The sequence below is a fragment of the Charadrius vociferus genome, unplaced genomic scaffold (assembly GCF_000708025.1).
Source record: "Charadrius vociferus isolate BGI_N301 unplaced genomic scaffold, ASM70802v2 scaffold15, whole genome shotgun sequence".
Classification (NCBI taxonomy): Eukaryota; Metazoa; Chordata; class Aves; order Charadriiformes; family Charadriidae; genus Charadrius; species Charadrius vociferus.
In genome coordinates this window covers 11930881-11948294 of record NW_009650064.1, presented here as the reverse complement: position 1 = coordinate 11948294, position 17414 = coordinate 11930881, and the positions used below count along the sequence as shown (strand labels likewise).

General features: G+C 41.9%; 2 protein-coding genes across 2 annotated transcripts in view; both read right to left on the bottom strand.

Moving 5' to 3' along the window:
- The window catches only part of PMP2 (peripheral myelin protein 2), a 5022-nt gene extending 1231 nt beyond the window's left edge, over positions 1 to 3791 (bottom strand). Inside the window, exons 1-4 of the mRNA XM_009891954.1 lie at positions 3644 to 3791; positions 2021 to 2193; positions 1661 to 1762; positions 1 to 29 (exon numbers count right to left, since the gene is read on the bottom strand). Of these exons, the coding sequence (XP_009890256.1) occupies positions 1 to 29; positions 1661 to 1762; positions 2021 to 2193; positions 3644 to 3716 (377 nt within the window). The 5' untranslated portion in view covers positions 3717 to 3791. The remainder of the gene's footprint in view (positions 30 to 1660; positions 1763 to 2020; positions 2194 to 3643) is intronic.
- Positions 3792 to 9821: 6030 nt separating this feature from the next.
- Positions 9822 to 13263, bottom strand: LOC104292480 (fatty acid-binding protein, adipocyte-like). Its single transcript, XM_009891874.1, has 4 exons — positions 13123 to 13263; positions 11693 to 11865; positions 11367 to 11468; positions 9822 to 10055 (listed from the first exon to the last, which is right to left on the bottom strand). Exons 1-4 carry the CDS (start codon positions 13193 to 13195, stop codon positions 10005 to 10007), a joined length of 399 nt encoding a protein of 132 aa, XP_009890176.1. The 5' UTR covers positions 13196 to 13263; the 3' UTR covers positions 9822 to 10004.
- Positions 13264 to 17414: the final 4151 nt, after the last annotated feature.

The following is a 17414-nucleotide window of genomic DNA, read 5'->3' as shown; positions in this document are numbered from 1 at the left end:
GTGCACACAATTCCTTTCATGGCACATTCCTAAGGCACAAAGGAAAAGATTAATATAAAACTTTTGCTGACAGCAGGTGTGTCTGCTGCAGCAACTTCTGAAGTCAGTGAAAAGCCAGTTGTTATGTTTTACATCTTTACATAATTTTTAGAGCAAACAGCAAAGCTATTTTCATATTGCAAATGGAGTGGTTTCTCTTTTAACATCTTTGGACTTAATTAAGTAGCATATAATGACAAATAGATTGCAAAATTAGGCTCAGCTTCCAGAAACAAATTTACTTTCCTTGGTATTATTGCTGGCTTGACAGAAATATAAGCCTCACCTAGTTTATTGTACCATGGCCCACTGACGCTTTCAATTTTACAAAGATTTTTTTTTTGTTGAAGCAGAAGTAGCCTGGGTAGTTCAGAGGTCAGGCTTCTGGCCTAAAAAACTTTGCACTTATGAGTCACGAAATATTGCTTCTGGCCCCCTCGTCCCTTCAGTGGCTCCTGGTGACTCACAGCCACAGGATGTGAGCGACAGAGGCGACGGGACATCAAAAAAGACCTCATCAGTGTGCAGAAGATGAGGGCCCCTCCCCAGGCCTGTTTGAGGCAAGGGGCAGAGATGGCAGGATGCCGATGGAAGAGGGACCCTACCTCTCTGCATTTCAAAGATGGATTAATAATTAGCAAAAATTTACACAGAAACACTGCCATGAGGAGATGCGAAAGCAAATCAGCCTTTCAAATATACAAGAGCTTAAAATAAAATGCAGTCACAACAAGCCAGCACGTAAAGGCATAATGCTGATGATTTCAAATATATCACCAAAATTCGTTTGGGTCCACTCTTTAAAATCTTTAATGAACATTGTACTTTCCTTCATTCAAAAGTGAAATCTTAATTTCAGCAGTGACCCTTACAACTAGGGTCCCTAAAATCTGTTATCACCCTGGCTTGGCCAACCCATGGCTTTCAGATGGCCGCTAGAGAGAGGTAGGTTGAAGGGAGGGTGAGGGACAAGCCACCGTTCCCCCGCCCCCGGGAAAGACACGGTTCTCTCACTGTGGCCAGCATTTTGGAGGATCTGTCAGGACCTGCCAGTCCTTGCTGCAGGTCACCACGCAGGCAGGAATGGGCACAGAGATGCTGGCTTTCACGCAATAAACCTTAAGCACCTGCTTAGTGAGCTCGGCATACTCATGTGGAAAAAGCAAACCAAAGTGTGTGAATTGATGGGCTGTAATGGAAATAGATGTATGAAAAAGTATAAAATCAATTTTCTAAGGTGGACAGGCCTTATTCGAAAGATAGGGAAAAGGAAAGAGCCAGTCCACGGACAGCAGTACCCAACTTGCAAAATTTTATTTGCATTTCACAGGTTTCTGCTATTTGAAAACCTCATTTCTTTTAAGAATAATAATCTTGAGAGCAGTAGGTATGCTATCAATTTACGGCAGCTCTGCCAGTATAGTCACTTTGAAGGCAATTTGCTGTATGGAACAATATGTATTTCCTTGCAGCTGGTTTCCTAAACTCGGTTCCCCTTTTCTCCTTCTTAATGTATTTCATAAACCAGAGAGAAAGACAAACTGACGGTCTGTTTAGACAGAAGCAAACTGAAGGCTGCATCCTTCTGACCTTTATCAGCATACAGGGAGTGTGAACTTACCACCACCATTTTGCCATCAACCAGTCTTCTCTTTATCGTGGTCTCTTTGCCATTCCACTTCTGCACTTGCACCAATGCTCCTTTCTCCAAGGTGACAACACTCTGCAAAGGCCGAGAGAAGAGTTTCAAACTGCAGTCCCAGATTTGCAGATTAGAGTAAGAATTCACTTTACATTCAGCAAGATCTGCATCCTTGGCTAATGACCCGCTTAGTAACATTAGTTTCAGCACCATCCCATTTCTTCTTTCAGAACTTTCTTTGAATAGTTTGGAAAGCTCAGAGTGCACTAAGGAAAAACTCCTTCTGGGGCTCTTCGAGGAAGTCAAGACTACTCAGAGATCATCAGTCAGTCCCCTTACCTTTACTTTCCGGTCATCTGCTGTTGTTTCATCAAACTGCTGGCCCAGTTTGAAAGAGATGGTTGTATTTTTGAAGGTGCTTTCAGTTCTGATGGTCACTATGTCCCCTTTCATACTGATGATCACATCAGGCTTTGCCAGGCCACCTAGTTTCCGGGTAGCTAAGCCCACTCCTAGAAATCAGAAAGAAAACTACCATTACATTCTAGCAAGCAAGAAACTCTGTCTCCTCTAATAGATGTTCAGTGGATTAATAAGGAAGAGTTTCTTCTTGAATAGACACTGATTCTTCATATGTGGAAGTACTGCCTTCAGATGCCGAGGCAGCCCCAGTTGACAGAGTGCACCTTCATCAAGAAATAAAGATATACATGAGTATACACACTTGTGTACATTTAGATAAGAAGAAACATAAATGTTTACAAATCTGCATGAATTTGTGTAGAGATAGAATGGGTAGAAGAATTCAGAAGAAAAGTCTATTTTGCATAAAAGCTTGAAAAAAATCCCTTTTTTAAAAAAAAATCTTGACAAATCTGAGAATCTGCGCTTTTGTTACCCAGCTGCATGGGAGAAACTGGACATTGAACTGTCAATTCTTAATTGTTCATTAAAACGGATCCTTACATCTAATCCTCAGTGAAAAGTACAAGTATGAAATATAAAAAATGTTGAAGTATAAGAGCAAAGAGCTGCAGAGAGTTTCAGGGAAAATTCCATGTCAAAAGCCTTTTATATTGCCTAGTGCTTTTCAGTGCAGTTCATTGTCTACAAGTTGAGAGGTCTGGGGCAAGTTAGAATGAAGGCCAGTGACGATGTATTGCTGTTTTACAAAAGCAGAAAGGGGATGGCTATAGTTATTGCCTTTGTTAATGCTGTGCTATGCTTGGATGAAAAGATCTGAGTAAAAGAGTATAAAGTAATCTGTAAAGTATAACTTTACTTGCAGTAATTATTCTATACTAAACAATTCTGTTCAATCTTCAGAAAAATATCTGTAGCTGAACTTTCATCCCGCATTTACTCTCATTAATTAATTAACTGCAATTCTTTTGTTATTCAGTTTAACATTTCAAATACAGTGACTCAGTGTCTCAGTGAATCATTTATACAGCAAAAGCTGTGCTGTAGCTGACTGTCTGTGCACTTGCTATATAGGAATGAAGCCAGCATTAAAATGAAAAACAATGTTTAAGTTATTACATTGCTGGCATTCTTCAGTAACAGATAGTTTCGTTCATAGGATTTAGACCTCTGAAACCAAAGTGTCATGAGACATCAGCTCCATTATATATTGTAAATTATCACAAGTTACAAGTTTAATGGTGCAATCAAGAGAAACATAAAAAATGTTGCATGTCCATAGATTCTTCTCGTTACAGAAAAACACATTAGGTCAGGTCAGTTCAGTTAGACAGAAGTAAATTTATTATAGTAATTCAGCACCTATGTTTCTGGCTTTCCATTTCAGATGCTAAAGGAAAGAAATTAAATTATGCTAGAAAAGCAATTAAAGTGCTTTTGTGGCCAGGAAGTGCCATCCATGAGCAAAGCATAAGATAAGGAAGAGACATTCCCAAAGAAAACATTTAAAAAAAAAAAAAAAGAAAGAACATTTCTCACCCAATTCTTTCATATAGTCATCAAAATTTTCACTAGAGACGAGTTTCCAGGTTCCCACAAATCGGTTACACATCGTATAGGTTTTGTGAGGCGGTCGTCCTGCAGAGAGAGGCAGTGGCCACAGCAGCTCTTGGTGGGAGTCAGAGAGATCGTGTGCCCTGCTCAGACCTCACTGGCCTCCTTTTAAAGATGCCCAGACCCTGTAGCGCTCAGGACGGGCCAATAGGAGAGGCAGTGCCAGAGCAAGACAATGTGTACCTTGTCCAAGGCAGCCGTGGCAGTACCAAGGCTCCGGGTGACGCCTGCCTCGGCTTCCTCCACTGAATAGATCAGGACACTGAGGGGTGCACAGGGATGGGGACGTGAGGTGACCACTGCATCCACAGAGCAGTCAGGGGACACTGTGGTGGGGTCTCAGCAACACGAAGCCACCAAGCACAAGAGCACTGCATCCATATAAAACCCAGCTCTGACTGTCCTCCCAATGCCATTCTCCTTCTATCACCATGAGAAGAGAAGAGAAGAGAAGAGAAGAGAAGAGAAGAGAAGAGAAGAACTAGACTATTTCAGTTGGAAGAAACCTACAACGATCATCTAGTCCAACTGCCTGACCACTTTAGGGCTGACCAAAAGCTGAAGCGTGTTATTAAGGGCATTTTCCGAATGCCTCTTAAATACTGACAGGTTTAGGGCATCGACCACACCTCTAGGAAGCCTGTTCCAGTGTTTGACCACCCTCTCAGAAAAGAAATGCTTCCTGATGTCCAGTCTAAACCTCCCCTGGTGCAGCTTTGAATCTCTTCCATGTGTCCTATCACTGGATACCAGGAAGAAGAGCTCAGCACCTCCCTCTCTACTTCCCCTCCTCAGGAACCTCTAGAAAGCTTTACCACTATTGTCACCTGTATGCTAGTCAGGTAAATCAAAGCCACGTGGATTTTGGGGAGGAGCTGTCAAGAAGCTGCTGGGCATAGTCTTTGGTTTTGGTTTTTTTTTTTTTCACATTCATGATCTATCCTGGAAAGTGTCTGTGTGTTTTATCATTTAAAGGCAGAACTGAATTATACTGTTCTGGTTTATCCCTTTGCATCAGAGCAATGATCCCAAGCTGTGGGTCCTTCCCTGCACATACCCCAGGCAGCACCACAAAAAGAAGAAGCAGCCAAACTTTGCTGGCTTCCTGCTTCCTCAACAGGGCATGTTCAGAAGGTCAGTGGAGATCAGCTCTTGTGCTTGGCAGGTGGATGGCATGAACAGAGGCTGAGTTATTAAAGGGCTTATTCTCGGTTCAAAGTCACTTGGTGAGAAGTGAGCAGTGTCACTGGGCTGGGAGGAGGGCATATCCTGCTCTCTTTTTGTCTTTCAGCACCTGGATAGTTGGTCTGACCTGGAATCATAGAATCATATGACTCATACGAACATATAGAATTAAGGGCATATTTAAGTCAGTGCAGTCATATAAGCCATTGCATTCAAATGTGTTCTGCTATTGTCAAATTTCTTCAAGTTTCCCTGCTCCCATGAAGAAACTCCTCAACATCCCTGTGTCCACATCTCCCTTGTACTGGGGAGATCAGGACTGGACCCAGCATTCCAGGTGTGGCCTTGCCAGTGCTGAGTAGAAGGGAAGGATTGTCTCCTTCTACCTGCAACAATCCTAAAGCAGCCAAGGACATCACTTGCCATTTTTCCTGCGAGGGCACATTGCTGGCTCATATTCAGCGTGGTGTCCACCAGGACTCCCAGGGACTCTTCTGCAAAGCTGAGTTTGAAAGTTTGAAAAGTTTGAGTTTGAACATTCAAAATCTTTTTTTTTTAAATGTACATTTAGAATTATTGCCTTGTGGTTAGTAAAAACCAGACACAAAGAACAAATCCATAAACCATATGTATATGACAGGCAGGAATTTAAAGCATTGTAATTCAAGACACCTCAAACTATCTGAAACTTTTTAGTGTAAGACCACATCAACTGTAATTCTGTCCTTCCCCTTCCTAAACCATCTTCCTGGAGAAAACTATTACTTGCTATGTGAAAGGACTAAAAGGCTTCTTTCTTACTTGTGTGAACAATAGTTGCCTGTTTGTCTTTTTTGCATGATTATACTTTCTGAGTTATGACCACTTATAGGGACTTCTCAGATCTATATTATAAGGATGGAGGGACACTGGGATTATAGGTTGTGGGAACAAATTTCTTGTGTTTAGGGGAGAAAGAGTGAGGTGGAGCTGATGCTGGGCCGAGAAGGATGAGGTTTGGGTCTCGTCTTGAAAGCTGCCGTATGCAAGAAGGGGAACATACTTAAACAGGAAAACAATAAAGCCTGAGCAGTGAAAATATTGTACTCTTTTGATTGGACTGTGGTTGTGGGGAAATAACAGGGTCTTAAATCACAAATTTTGGTTGTATATGCAAAATGTTTTTATCCTGTCAGTCATAACATCAACAAGGGTAAATTGAGCACAACTTCCCATTACTGCTCAGGTCTGATTACAGTGCAGTGTAGGGAGGGAAAGTCTAGAGTGATTGAGAATGAAAACGAAGTAAAGAACTCTCTCTCCCCCACAGGAGGAAGCAGATGCTGTATCTGTGGTATGTAAGTAAATGTCAGTCTTTGAAGGTGTTGTCCACACAAAGCTCTTCCAAAGCAGAGATGCATTACATCACATTTTGTGTAAAGAATAGCTAGATTTTTTATCCAATCTCTGGAAATGAGAAAGCTCCTCCTAAATGAAACTATCCATTATTTCTTCAGGAATAATAGAAAAATATTCTACCGTTGCTCCTCGGGCATTCTTTGTTCTTTCATTTAATTGTCTTATCCACATAAAGGCACTTTAACAAGACAAGGCTGGTGCCTTTGGGAAATAAAAGATGATTGGGATGTTGTAAAATCAGGCCCAAAGAAATTCAAGAAGAGCGAATTAGTGAGAATAGAACAGCTATACTGCAGTACCAGTAACCTTAAGAACAAAAGTGACAGAGAATTATTTATACAGACAAAACCCCAGTCTTAAGCAGTCTCAAACAATGTTGACATTGCTACCATCTATCTCTTTGTCAGTAAGAAAATCAGCACTTTCATTTAAAGGACTTACAGTCCAGAAAGAAGAAGAGCAGGGAATTCTATCTCAGTAGAAACAGTATCTGTGGAAACCAATCTTTTCTCCAAGTTTAAAGGAAATAACAGTGTCAAAGATTGTGAGTACATGTGATAAGAGGGAGCTTAGATTCCCTTGTTTTGCTTATGATTGGAATAAAACAGGATTTGAAACAAACACACTTGGAGATTGTGAAGCAGCACTAGAGATAAAGTTAAAAATTGATAAAAATAGTGAGCTAAAAAATGTAAAGAGACTATTTAAAGAAGTAGAGAAAGTAAATTTATGTCAATATCTTTAAAGGAAATACGGTCTGGTAAAATTCAGTGCCAAAAAAAATAAAAGTCTAAATTCAATTCCTAGGAGAGTAATGAAGAAAACAGAAATAAAAGCGGAGAACAGAGGCCAAATGCCTGCCTTGCTGTGAGGACACCAAGGATGTTTTAACACTGACTCTATGGAGCTGAGGGATCAACTCCGAGCACGAGGCCAGCATTCCGCCTCTTCCCAACAGCTACATTGGAGGGTGCCAATAGCCTTGTGTGTCCTTCGCTGGGGCATCCCATGAGACCACAGCAAGGCTGCTGGGGCTGAGGGAACGGTGGCAGCTCGGGGCAGACTGCAGAGCTGGGTGCACACGGGGCTTGACTGGCCAAGACGCAAAAGTACTCCGAGTTCCTTCCAGTGGAAATAAAGAGTTAAAAGAAAAACAGGAGAATAACAGAAAGGTCAAAGCTCAGAATAAGCCTCGCTTCATCTTTCTCCTGGGCTGCAAAAAATCTGTAGGTGTGAGTCCCCTTTCCCTCTTGTCATCCAAGAAACCTGTAAAGGAGTAGTGAGCAAACATGCCAACGGGCAAAGGTCTCCTCCTCTCAGCATTCAAGGGGTGCCTGCCGTGATAAGTGTGTCACCCACAGGGTTTGTAGGGGTGTGGTGAGGTCCTCCTTTTTCAGAGGGAAATGTTATGGGATGGTTTCTGATTTTTGGAGAACAGTTCAGCACTACAGAAAGGAGAGGGGGACCTGTGCTGCTCTGCAGGCAAGGACAAGACACTGATCTGCCCTTACCCCTCAGAAATGTGCGCTGTCACCTCCATGCAGGTCTGCGAGCACACACCTTTGTTTGCCAGAGAGGAATTATCTCCATTTATTCAAGACGCTAGTAGGCTGCTGCCTTTTGTAGAGAATAAAATTTGGCCTTCTTCAGAGAATGAATTTCAGATGTGTTGATATTCTAAGAAAAGCATCGCTAATACTTCAATATGGTGATGGCCTTGGTAAGGTTTATAGACAGAATGTCACTTTACTGAAATTTCCAAAAATTGGAGTTTTATGTGGCTTGATTCATTCACCAAGCCTGAATTCATTCACCAGGTACTAAAATAAAAGGTGATGCTTTCAGAAGAGATTACCTGCCTCTGCAATGTCAGGCTGTGAATGTTACAATTGTAACCACAGGCTTTATTAAGAATGTGAGATATCTGGAAAATAAAGGCAGCTATATGAATATTCGAATATTGGAAATTTGACCTCTGAAATAGAGTGTTTTCATACCTGTGGAGAATGGGATATATTTAACTATAGACTGCTCTTTTATGTCTATATATAGCTTATTTATGTCAACGTTGCTGATTCTTATGATCATCTCTCCCATGCCGGTTTTCTGCCACTTAATTATAGTTTTATCCTGGCTGTTGTAAATAATTTTGGTTCTTGTTAAGTGCTAAGTAGATTTAGTATTGCATATATGGAGTACTCTATAGCATACTCCTTCCCTTATGCAACTGCTGTTCTTTAAGCTGATGAGATTTCAGAACCAATGAAGCCAAGGTAAAAACAGGGGAGCTGTATCTGCGTGGCTTTTTAAACATTTTATGTAGAATTTACTGATAGACTTTTGGAACTGCTCTTAAATGACTCCTTAGCTCATCCAGAGTGTAGAAGTCCTTCTTTTTCTTTTCCCCTCCCCAGTTGTATTAATAGTGCAGAAACTTGGGAACAGTCTGAGTCATGCAGAGGAAAGTTCAAGTGTATGAGGTCTCTGCTGCTGGAAGTAGGGACTCGGCACCGTCACCTCTGACAGCTGACCTCAGGAATGTCAGGAATATGTGGAATTTGGTTCACAGAGCTTAATTGCAAAGCTTGAGATATGCTCATTTCCCCATGTTATGGTTACTGCACACATTTTCAGGCTCTTCTTGTCCAGGTTTTCCCTAGACTTCTCAGGTTTTTTGTCCTCAGTTTAAGTCATTCCAGGTGTAGAAATCAGGGTTTATATGGACATAAAGTTTTGAAATATGAGGCCAGGCCTAAGGGCAGTAGAAGGAGGTAGTTTGAGAACAAGAAGAGTTGAACAACATGGTGTCCAAAGGGCTTTGTATCTGGAGAGGCTCGTGTTCCCAAGACTGATCTAACTTAATGAGCTCATAGAAAATGCATATAGGAAATAAAGGAGGTTGTACCACTAGCAAACTTTTATAGGCTTTTAGCACTTAAAAATCTTTTAAAGCTATGATTCTTAATTCAAAGGGTTTTTTTGCCTAATTTAGGACAAAAAGAGATGTTAAGGAAAGAGACATTAAAAAAATAATCACAGCTGAGAGCTACAGCACCTATAATTTCAAACTTCAGGTGGAAGAAGACAAGATCAAGCCACTTTGGATGAGCCTGGGTTTAAAATTGTGATCATTCACATGTGGAGGAGGTGCCTGGTTCCCTGCTCATGTTGGAAGCCAACGCTGAGCATCCACAACCCTCCTCCCTGCCCCAGGAGCAATGCCCTTCGCTCGAAGCCAGGAAAAGTAGCCCCGTTATTTCCCTTACTGTGCACAGACTCCTTGCAGTGGGTCGCCCCCACACAGCGCTCACCGGAGGAGGTTTTTGTGTCCAGGTCTATATCTATCACTGTCACACAAGTGCCACTCACCGGATCACCTCCGACCCTCTCTCTGCAGTGAGATGGGTCACAGGTACTGAGTGTGGCAGAAGCTCTCACGCGATGCTTTCCCACACAGCACCCCAGGTTGCCTCCCCCCGCTCCCCCCCCCCTTTCTGACAAACTCCAGCACAAGCATGGGTTGTAGAAAGCTGAACATTTTATTGAATAGCCACAACGAATTAGACTAGCTGCGTGTAGCTGTTTTGGGATATATCTGTAAAAAGTACAGTTCTCTTTAAAACAGATTGGTGGAGTTTTTCTCCTTTGGTTAAGTTGTCTTTTTTCCAGCTTTAAGCATTAGTCCTGTGCGAAGATGGCTTCTTCATGCTTTTTCATAAACTCTTTTGCAGGTAACATTATTCATGGCGCATTCCTGGAAAGAAAGGCATATTTAATCAGCTTTTAACTCTCACTAGATATTTGTTAGGGAGAAGGCAGAGAGTTACTTATCTATTGGAAAACAGTGTAAGAAAAAATGTGTTTCTCCCCTCTAAAACCAATTGCCAAAACAGTGAAACTCAAGCTTGAGAACTTCAGAAGCAGAAGTCTGAAATACAAGCACAGGACTGAGAGAACATCAAAGGACTGCTCCAGGAGATCTCCCCAGGAGATTTCTAATGTCCTCTTAAAAACTTCTAAAGAAGGGTCCTAGGACTTCTCTGGAGGGTGGTTGGACTCTGGAGCTGGGCATCAGTCTTTTTTCCTTTCACCTTTTGCAGCTGGGGCTTGTCTTCTTCACACACGTGTGCACAACGTATACCCACACAGAGCCCTACACAGCTTTCAGACTCGCAGCTGCCAGTGTCAGCCTCTGCATGTTAGGCTCTGTCCTCATCTATTTTTCTGTTAGATCAAACTCTGCTTTTTTCAGTCTTTCTTCATGAAGTTGTTATTAAAAACTATTCCCATTTGTTCTCCTCTGGTCTCTATCCAAAGAAATTTAAACATTAAATTTATGGACATATTATTTTTCTCTAGGGGAGGGCAGAACTCTTCAGGAATTTCATGTATTTATATCATTGTGTAGCATGTAGGAATCTCAGCTGCCTTTTATGAACACAGTTTTAGTCCCCTCCCAGATTCTTCAAAGTGTCTTTCCTAAAACTGGAAAGTGGTGCTGGGAAGCCCCAAACTGCAGGTGGGCCTCACTGGCACCCAGTCAAGCACAATACTCTCTGACTAGATAACACCAGCCAACAGAGCTTGGGTAGAGGTTTCTTTTTTTTTGCTATAACTTCATATTATTGACACTGTTGTTGGTGATCCAAAGTACAGTTCCCCTGGATGGCTGTTGAGTCTCCACTGGAAATGAACAGGAGTATTTTTCACCAGTGCAGAGCGGACGCACTTAACATGGACTTTGCAAATACTTCCTCTATACTGTCCAGGACTTAAAGATTCTGATACATAAAAATTTCCCTCATGGAGCTGTTGGGTATTTTTCTCCCTGCTTTTTCCTAACCATGTCTTGTTATGAACGGAGAACAGGCACCTCCATACCGTTCCATAAGTTTAAGTTTCAGTTTTAATACATACTCCAAACTCATTCAGAGAGACTTCTCACCAAGTGCACAGAGCCCTTTCAGATGCCTTCACTCTACATGCTTGAATCTAATGCAACACCTCTGCCAAACATGAATTCTGCATAATGAATTCAGTGTTTAAGTAACAAAAATGCACTCACCACCACCAGGTTCCCATCCACAACTTTTCTCTTTATGATAGTCTCTTTTCCATCCCACTTCTGCACCTGGTTCAGTATACCGTTGTCTAGGGTTATGACGTTCTGCCAACAAAAAAAAAAAAAGCAAAGCGTGGCTGTTTCATCAGGGTGTTGTGGGCTGAAAAGAAGACTGTCTCCATGTCCAAACAGCACTGAAGCACAAAGCACCTATAGCACTCTTACCTTTGAAGGCAGCGTTTCTACACTGGATGTCAAAATCACAACTCTGTCCTGCTCCCACATCCCTTTTGAGAGGTATATTTGGAAAGTGCCATTTTTGAATTTACCTTTGTTTTTCTGTCATCTGCTGTGGTCTCGTCAAACTCTTCACCCAGCTTGAAAGACACTTCTGTATTTTTGAAAGTACTTTCTGTTTTGATGGTTATCACATCACCATTGATGCTGATAGTTACATTGGGCTTGGCCACACCAGCCATTTTCCTGGTAGCAAACCCCACACCTGTAAATAAGACAGGGCACTAAGCGATTTTTATCTTTACTCAATGTTTTTCTCTTATTTGTCGAGAAAGAATGAAAAATAAGTGCTGATTTCCCTAATACTTTCTGGGTTTTTTATTAATTCTATGTTGCAGAGGTTCCTTTGTAATGTCTCACTAGCTTGGTATGGTTATAAACCAAGCTGGGTGAGATTACGTAAGGAAATTCTCTGTTCTTTCATTGTCAGAATAGTAAAAGCAATATTTTGAAGACTGAGACAAGATTTTAATGCCAGATATTTGCACATACACTTGTTCAAAATAACTGCGGTTGTTTGTACACAACTTGTATGCTAACTGTATCTAAAAGTAAATAAGCAGAAATATATGACAGTTTCTAAGCCACAAAACCAAACAAACAATCAAGAAAAGAAAAAAAAAAAGCACTTTTTATAATTATCAGTGGCTAGGCTGAATAAAAGGAAATGATTAAGAAATAGCTGGCAATGGTTATGTCCTGAGTAAAATCTGGGGTAAAGATTAAGAGTGCAAGAGTCTCACTGAAAGCTTTCTGAATGCTGCATAAGTCTGAGTATTTTACCCCTACTCTCCAAATAACCCCCCAGTGTTTTGCATGTACTGATCCACTCAGTGCGAGTTACCCCATACTGCCTCCACACTAAAAGAACGTGGAAACCTTTTAGAGCCCAATTTTAATCCCAAGCAAGAAGTCTACACCTTTAGAGGAGAGTGTTATCCCTCAAATCTTTTGCAAGTATCTGCATGAATCCATGCAATTTTCTTTGTTAATATTCACCGGAGGCAGCTACAGAGTTTCATTCACTCTAATAGCCGTGAAAATTAATCGCTCTCCCAGTCCAGTAGCAATATAAGGAAGTTTAGGTGTGTTGCTTTTAGATACAGAGAAGCTTGCTGCATTCTAGCATTACGGTGCTTTGTGTGTTCAAGAATAAAAATTAATCCACACAAAATATTGCAGTGACGTTCTTTACTTCCATTTATAACACTACTAAGTAGGCATGCATAGACTTGGCTTACCTGAAACTATTCGTCCCAGTCAAGGTTTTGCTACGTTATAAGAATTTGACACCAATAATTCAAACAGCCCAGTGCTCCAGTTTAAGAACATCTGACCAAAATAGTTTGACTAAACCCCCCTTGTTAAACATCATAGCCAGAAAAAGCAACTAAGGAATGAAGTTCAAAATCAGCATTCCTTCCCTGCCCCAGAAACAACAACTCCAAATAACAATTCTTACCCAGCTCTTTCATATAGTCCTCAAAGTTTTCACTAGAAAGGAGCTTCCAGGTGCCCACAAACTGGTCACACATTTTGTCAGGCTAGAGAGAAGTCTTCCACAGGATCAAGCAGAAATGCAGGACAGGAGGATAGTATGAGCTCCAGGAGATCAGGAGTTATCTTTAAAAAGGAGCCTTGGCCACATGATGGTCTAGGATGACCAATGAAGAGGGACTCCCGGTGCCCAGTGTTTTCCTTCCTCCCCTACCCCTCCTTTGCCAGTAGGTCATAGTGTTATTATTCATATGCCCTTACTAGCACAAAGATCACTGCCTTGTTTTTATTTAATTATTTTTGTCATACAAGAACTCCATCTTAAAGGCAAATAATTAAATCATACTGTCTTTCAGAAGAAAAAGGTAGGCTCAACCTACAGAGGTGTATATCCTCTTCCATATTCTTTTCTTTCATTTCAGCCGGCCATATCAACTGGACACAGCTAAATTCCTAGGCTGTAAGATCTGAAAAGCTCGTTGGGATAATTTAGTTTGTTTTCTGCACCCTTGCAGTCAGAGACTTTCTCCAGAGACGTACAGAATTACAGGAAGAAGTGGATTTGGAGCAGAGAGCGAGCATGCCGGTGGCTGTAGAAGTGTAAGGCAATAAAATTTCTTCCTTGATTGTGATCTCCTTATCGTTGCACCACCTGAACCAATTGACCAATAGGTCTGCATTCTGCTTTTATGTGATGGAAAGGGGATATGGGGCTCTGTGAAAAGCAAAGTAACAAAACAGATGATTTATCTTCCTTTTGCTCCTTTGCTTTCTGAAGACCTATATCCCAATGACTAGCATTATGGATAGTTATGGCATAAAACTAAGCTCTGATATCGACCTATGAAAGGTCCCTGGATGCTTCATTTGTTTTCTGTTCGTGCTGTTCAGGTTGTAATCTCTTTGAGGCAAGGTGTGCACAGGCCTGACATTATGAGGTCCACTTTGACTGATCCCCTAAGCCCTGTCATAGCTCAGATCACAAAAAACTGTATCAGAAAGCAGTCAAACTATTTTTTAGACATTACTTTTGGCTATAACATGCTATTCAAATAGCAAAAAGCAGCTAATGAGTGCAGGCTGCAGCCCCTGCAATTCTCTTTAAGTGGATTTCCTGGAAATACTCTGCTGTTTGTTAGGCATCAAATATGTCTGTTCACGTATTTTTGTACTTGACTTTGTAAGTAAAAATGTTGTAGAAAATTTACATGTTGTAACAATGTTGTAGAAAAATTACTTATTATTGTAAGATCATAGAGAAATTCAGAAGGGAAGGGAGGTCAAGAGGTATTCAGCACAGCCTCTCAACTGAGGGAGGGCCACCTCTGAGCTCAGCCCAGGACTGTCACTTGTTGGGACTTGGAAACCTCCAGGGATGGAGCCAGCACAGCTTCGGGGGGCAGGGGGGGGAGGTCTCCTTATCTCCTGTCTGAACCTCTCTTTCTTTTGGCTTTTAGCCATAATCTCTCTTTCACTGCTGTGAAAAGCCTGGCTCTAACTTCTCGGTCACTTCCCCAATGGGTGTTGGGGGCTGCTGTAAGCACTTCTAAAGCCATCTCTTAACCAGGATGAACCACCCCAGTCTCACAGCCTCTCCTCACGGGACAAGCGCTCCAGCCTCTTCAGCATCCTGAAGGACCTCTGCTGAACTCGCTCCAAAACTGGATGCAGTACTCTGGATACAGCCTAATGAGTGCTGAGGAAGAGGCAATAATCACATCCATCAACCTACTGGCCCAGGATCTTTTTGGCCTTTCTGCTGCCAGGGCTCAGCTCACTGCCCACCAGGACCCCGAGGGACTTTTCTGCAGAGCTTCTCCCTTGCCAGTCTGTCCCCAACCTGCAGTGCTGTAAGGGCAGAATATATTTGTAAGTGTATAACTAGTTACCCGCTTGTGCCTTTAAGATTGCAGACTGTGGGAAAAAATATGCTTTTTTACTGTTTGTTTGTTTGTTTGTTGTTTTTTTTTTCTCAAGTAGCTAATCTTAGGTTTGGTTTACTCTTTTTTTGAACTTTTGCATATGTACTGACTTTGGGCTAATCCCAAAATAAATAAAATAATATTCTAATTATTGAACTTACTGATGCCTTTCCTGATCAGTTTTCTCGGAGTATCACATGCTCAGGTCCTCTTTAAAAAAGGACTCTGAGGGGCTCTCAAGTTTGTGTCAGTATCTTGGGGTTTTTAAGTTGGAATTATTTGCTTGAGTAACATGGCACCATGTGTGAGCAGTTTGTAGGAACCTGAGAAATCAAACCCAGTAATTACATAATGAGTACTTGAAAGTATCAGGTGAGGATTGCTGCAGTGCCCTGGACAGAAAGGATGCGATCTGACTGAACTCAGTTCCTGCACTTTTCTTGCCTTTTGGGAGCTGTTCTGTGTGTGGCTTACTACAATTAGCATTCCTTTCTTTGGAGGAGAAATAGGCTTTTTATATTCAAAACTATAGCCTTAGAGAGGGGGTTGGCCTTCCTTTGGTGTTAACAGCTGCCTGCAATGATTGTGCTGCTGGAAGAGTGTTTTGGGAGAAAGGTGAAGCACCTGTTTCATGCAAATCAGTTTGGAGCAGGCAAGTGCACCCTCCCTAGGCCGTCAATTACTTGCACCTATTTAAGGTGAATCTGAGGTATTTGTTGAAAACTTGCAAATGTGATGACTCAAAATGGAAGAAGAAAGCCAGCTTGTGGTCTGACTTGCTTGTTTATTTCAAAGCAAGCAGCTATCTGGGAGCAGGTTCGTGGTTGTCACTTGGGAAGTATCCTACTGATGGTCTCCTTTCCCTCGGGAGAGACTTCCAGTGACAAGAGATAAGCTTGAGGTATCGATGTTATCTAACACAAATCCTGCCTGCTCTCTGGGGCAAAGGCCTCAAGTCATACAGCCCTGCTGATAAAAACTGAAGTTCTTAATGGTCATGAAGAAATCAGTGGGGCTTCTGAGCCTGGAAGCTTAGGCAAACCTGGGATTTGCGTCACTTACAGAAGTGTCTTGCCAGGGAGACCTGGACAATGTGGCTAAACAGCCTTGTGGTCACCAGCACTGATGCGATCTAACACCATCGAAAGCAAGGGCATCTTCAAAAGTGTAGAAACCTCCTTCAAAATAAGAGGAGACTTTGAAGAAACGACAGCAGGTAAGAGGTAAATCAAGGAAGGGAAGCTGGTGAGGGTCCAGCACAGTGAGGAAACGGTGGCAAAGTAAATTTGTCACAGAGGGAATCCCTGTCTCTTAATCCTGATATTCACTGATCTGGCTGAAGTCTGCAAACAGCAATGATACGCTGTCTGTAATGTGTTTTTGGGGTGCGGTGACCTTTGGGGATGGTTCCTGATGCAGGAGGTTCAGAAGTGGAATAGCAAAGCAGCAGCTGTGCAGGGGAGATGGGTGGATGGGAAGGTAGTGATGGTGGGTTAAGTTGTGCTTTGTGAGTCAGACCAATGGTGGAGATCTACTTGAGATAAACAGCTATTTTGTGAATAAGCACAATTGTAACCTCCCTTTGGCTCTTTTGGGTGTGGTGTGCAGGAGGAATGATGTTGCTTCCACCAGACTACATGAGAAAGAGGATACGTATTCCTGTAGTCAGGTCTGTCGCTTAGAACAGCTTTTAAATGAGGACTGTCCCAAAGCTTTCCTGGTACTTTAGATATGTACGGACTTGTCAAAATAAAAATTACTCTCAAATGTGAAAACATGAATTAACAAATCACAGTTATGACTATTAGCAACACTCTGATTAAATAAAGGTTTCTTTCTCCAGTTCCTCCTTGTCCCAGAGCGGCAACAGTGTACAACTACTTCAACTGCTGTAGCTATTGAACTGGTGACTACCAATAAGCAGCAGTGTATTGGGCCTCCACAGATGTCTCCATGGTTCTGCTACTCTGAGGATCAAAAACTGGGATGAAAAGGTAAAAAGACATCTGTGCTCAATTCCACACTTGATGCCATAGCAGACTATTAGCCTGTTGATAATGACTTCTGATGAAAAATTTCTTAAAAGGAATGTGGCCTCTATGTGGGCTTATTAGTAGCGTACATGGCGATGTCCATAGTAAGAAAAAATATATACTCTTGGAAAAGTTATTAAAAGGAGGGATTTTTCCCTTAAGTAGGGAAGGAACTGTGGCTTTGCTGCAAGATTTCTGTTCAGGCATAGTAGTATCTATCAAGAAGATGGGCTATAGCAGCTCTTATGCCAGAAGGGAGGGACCGTGTCATGCTGTCTGGTACTGCTGCAACTTAGACTGAG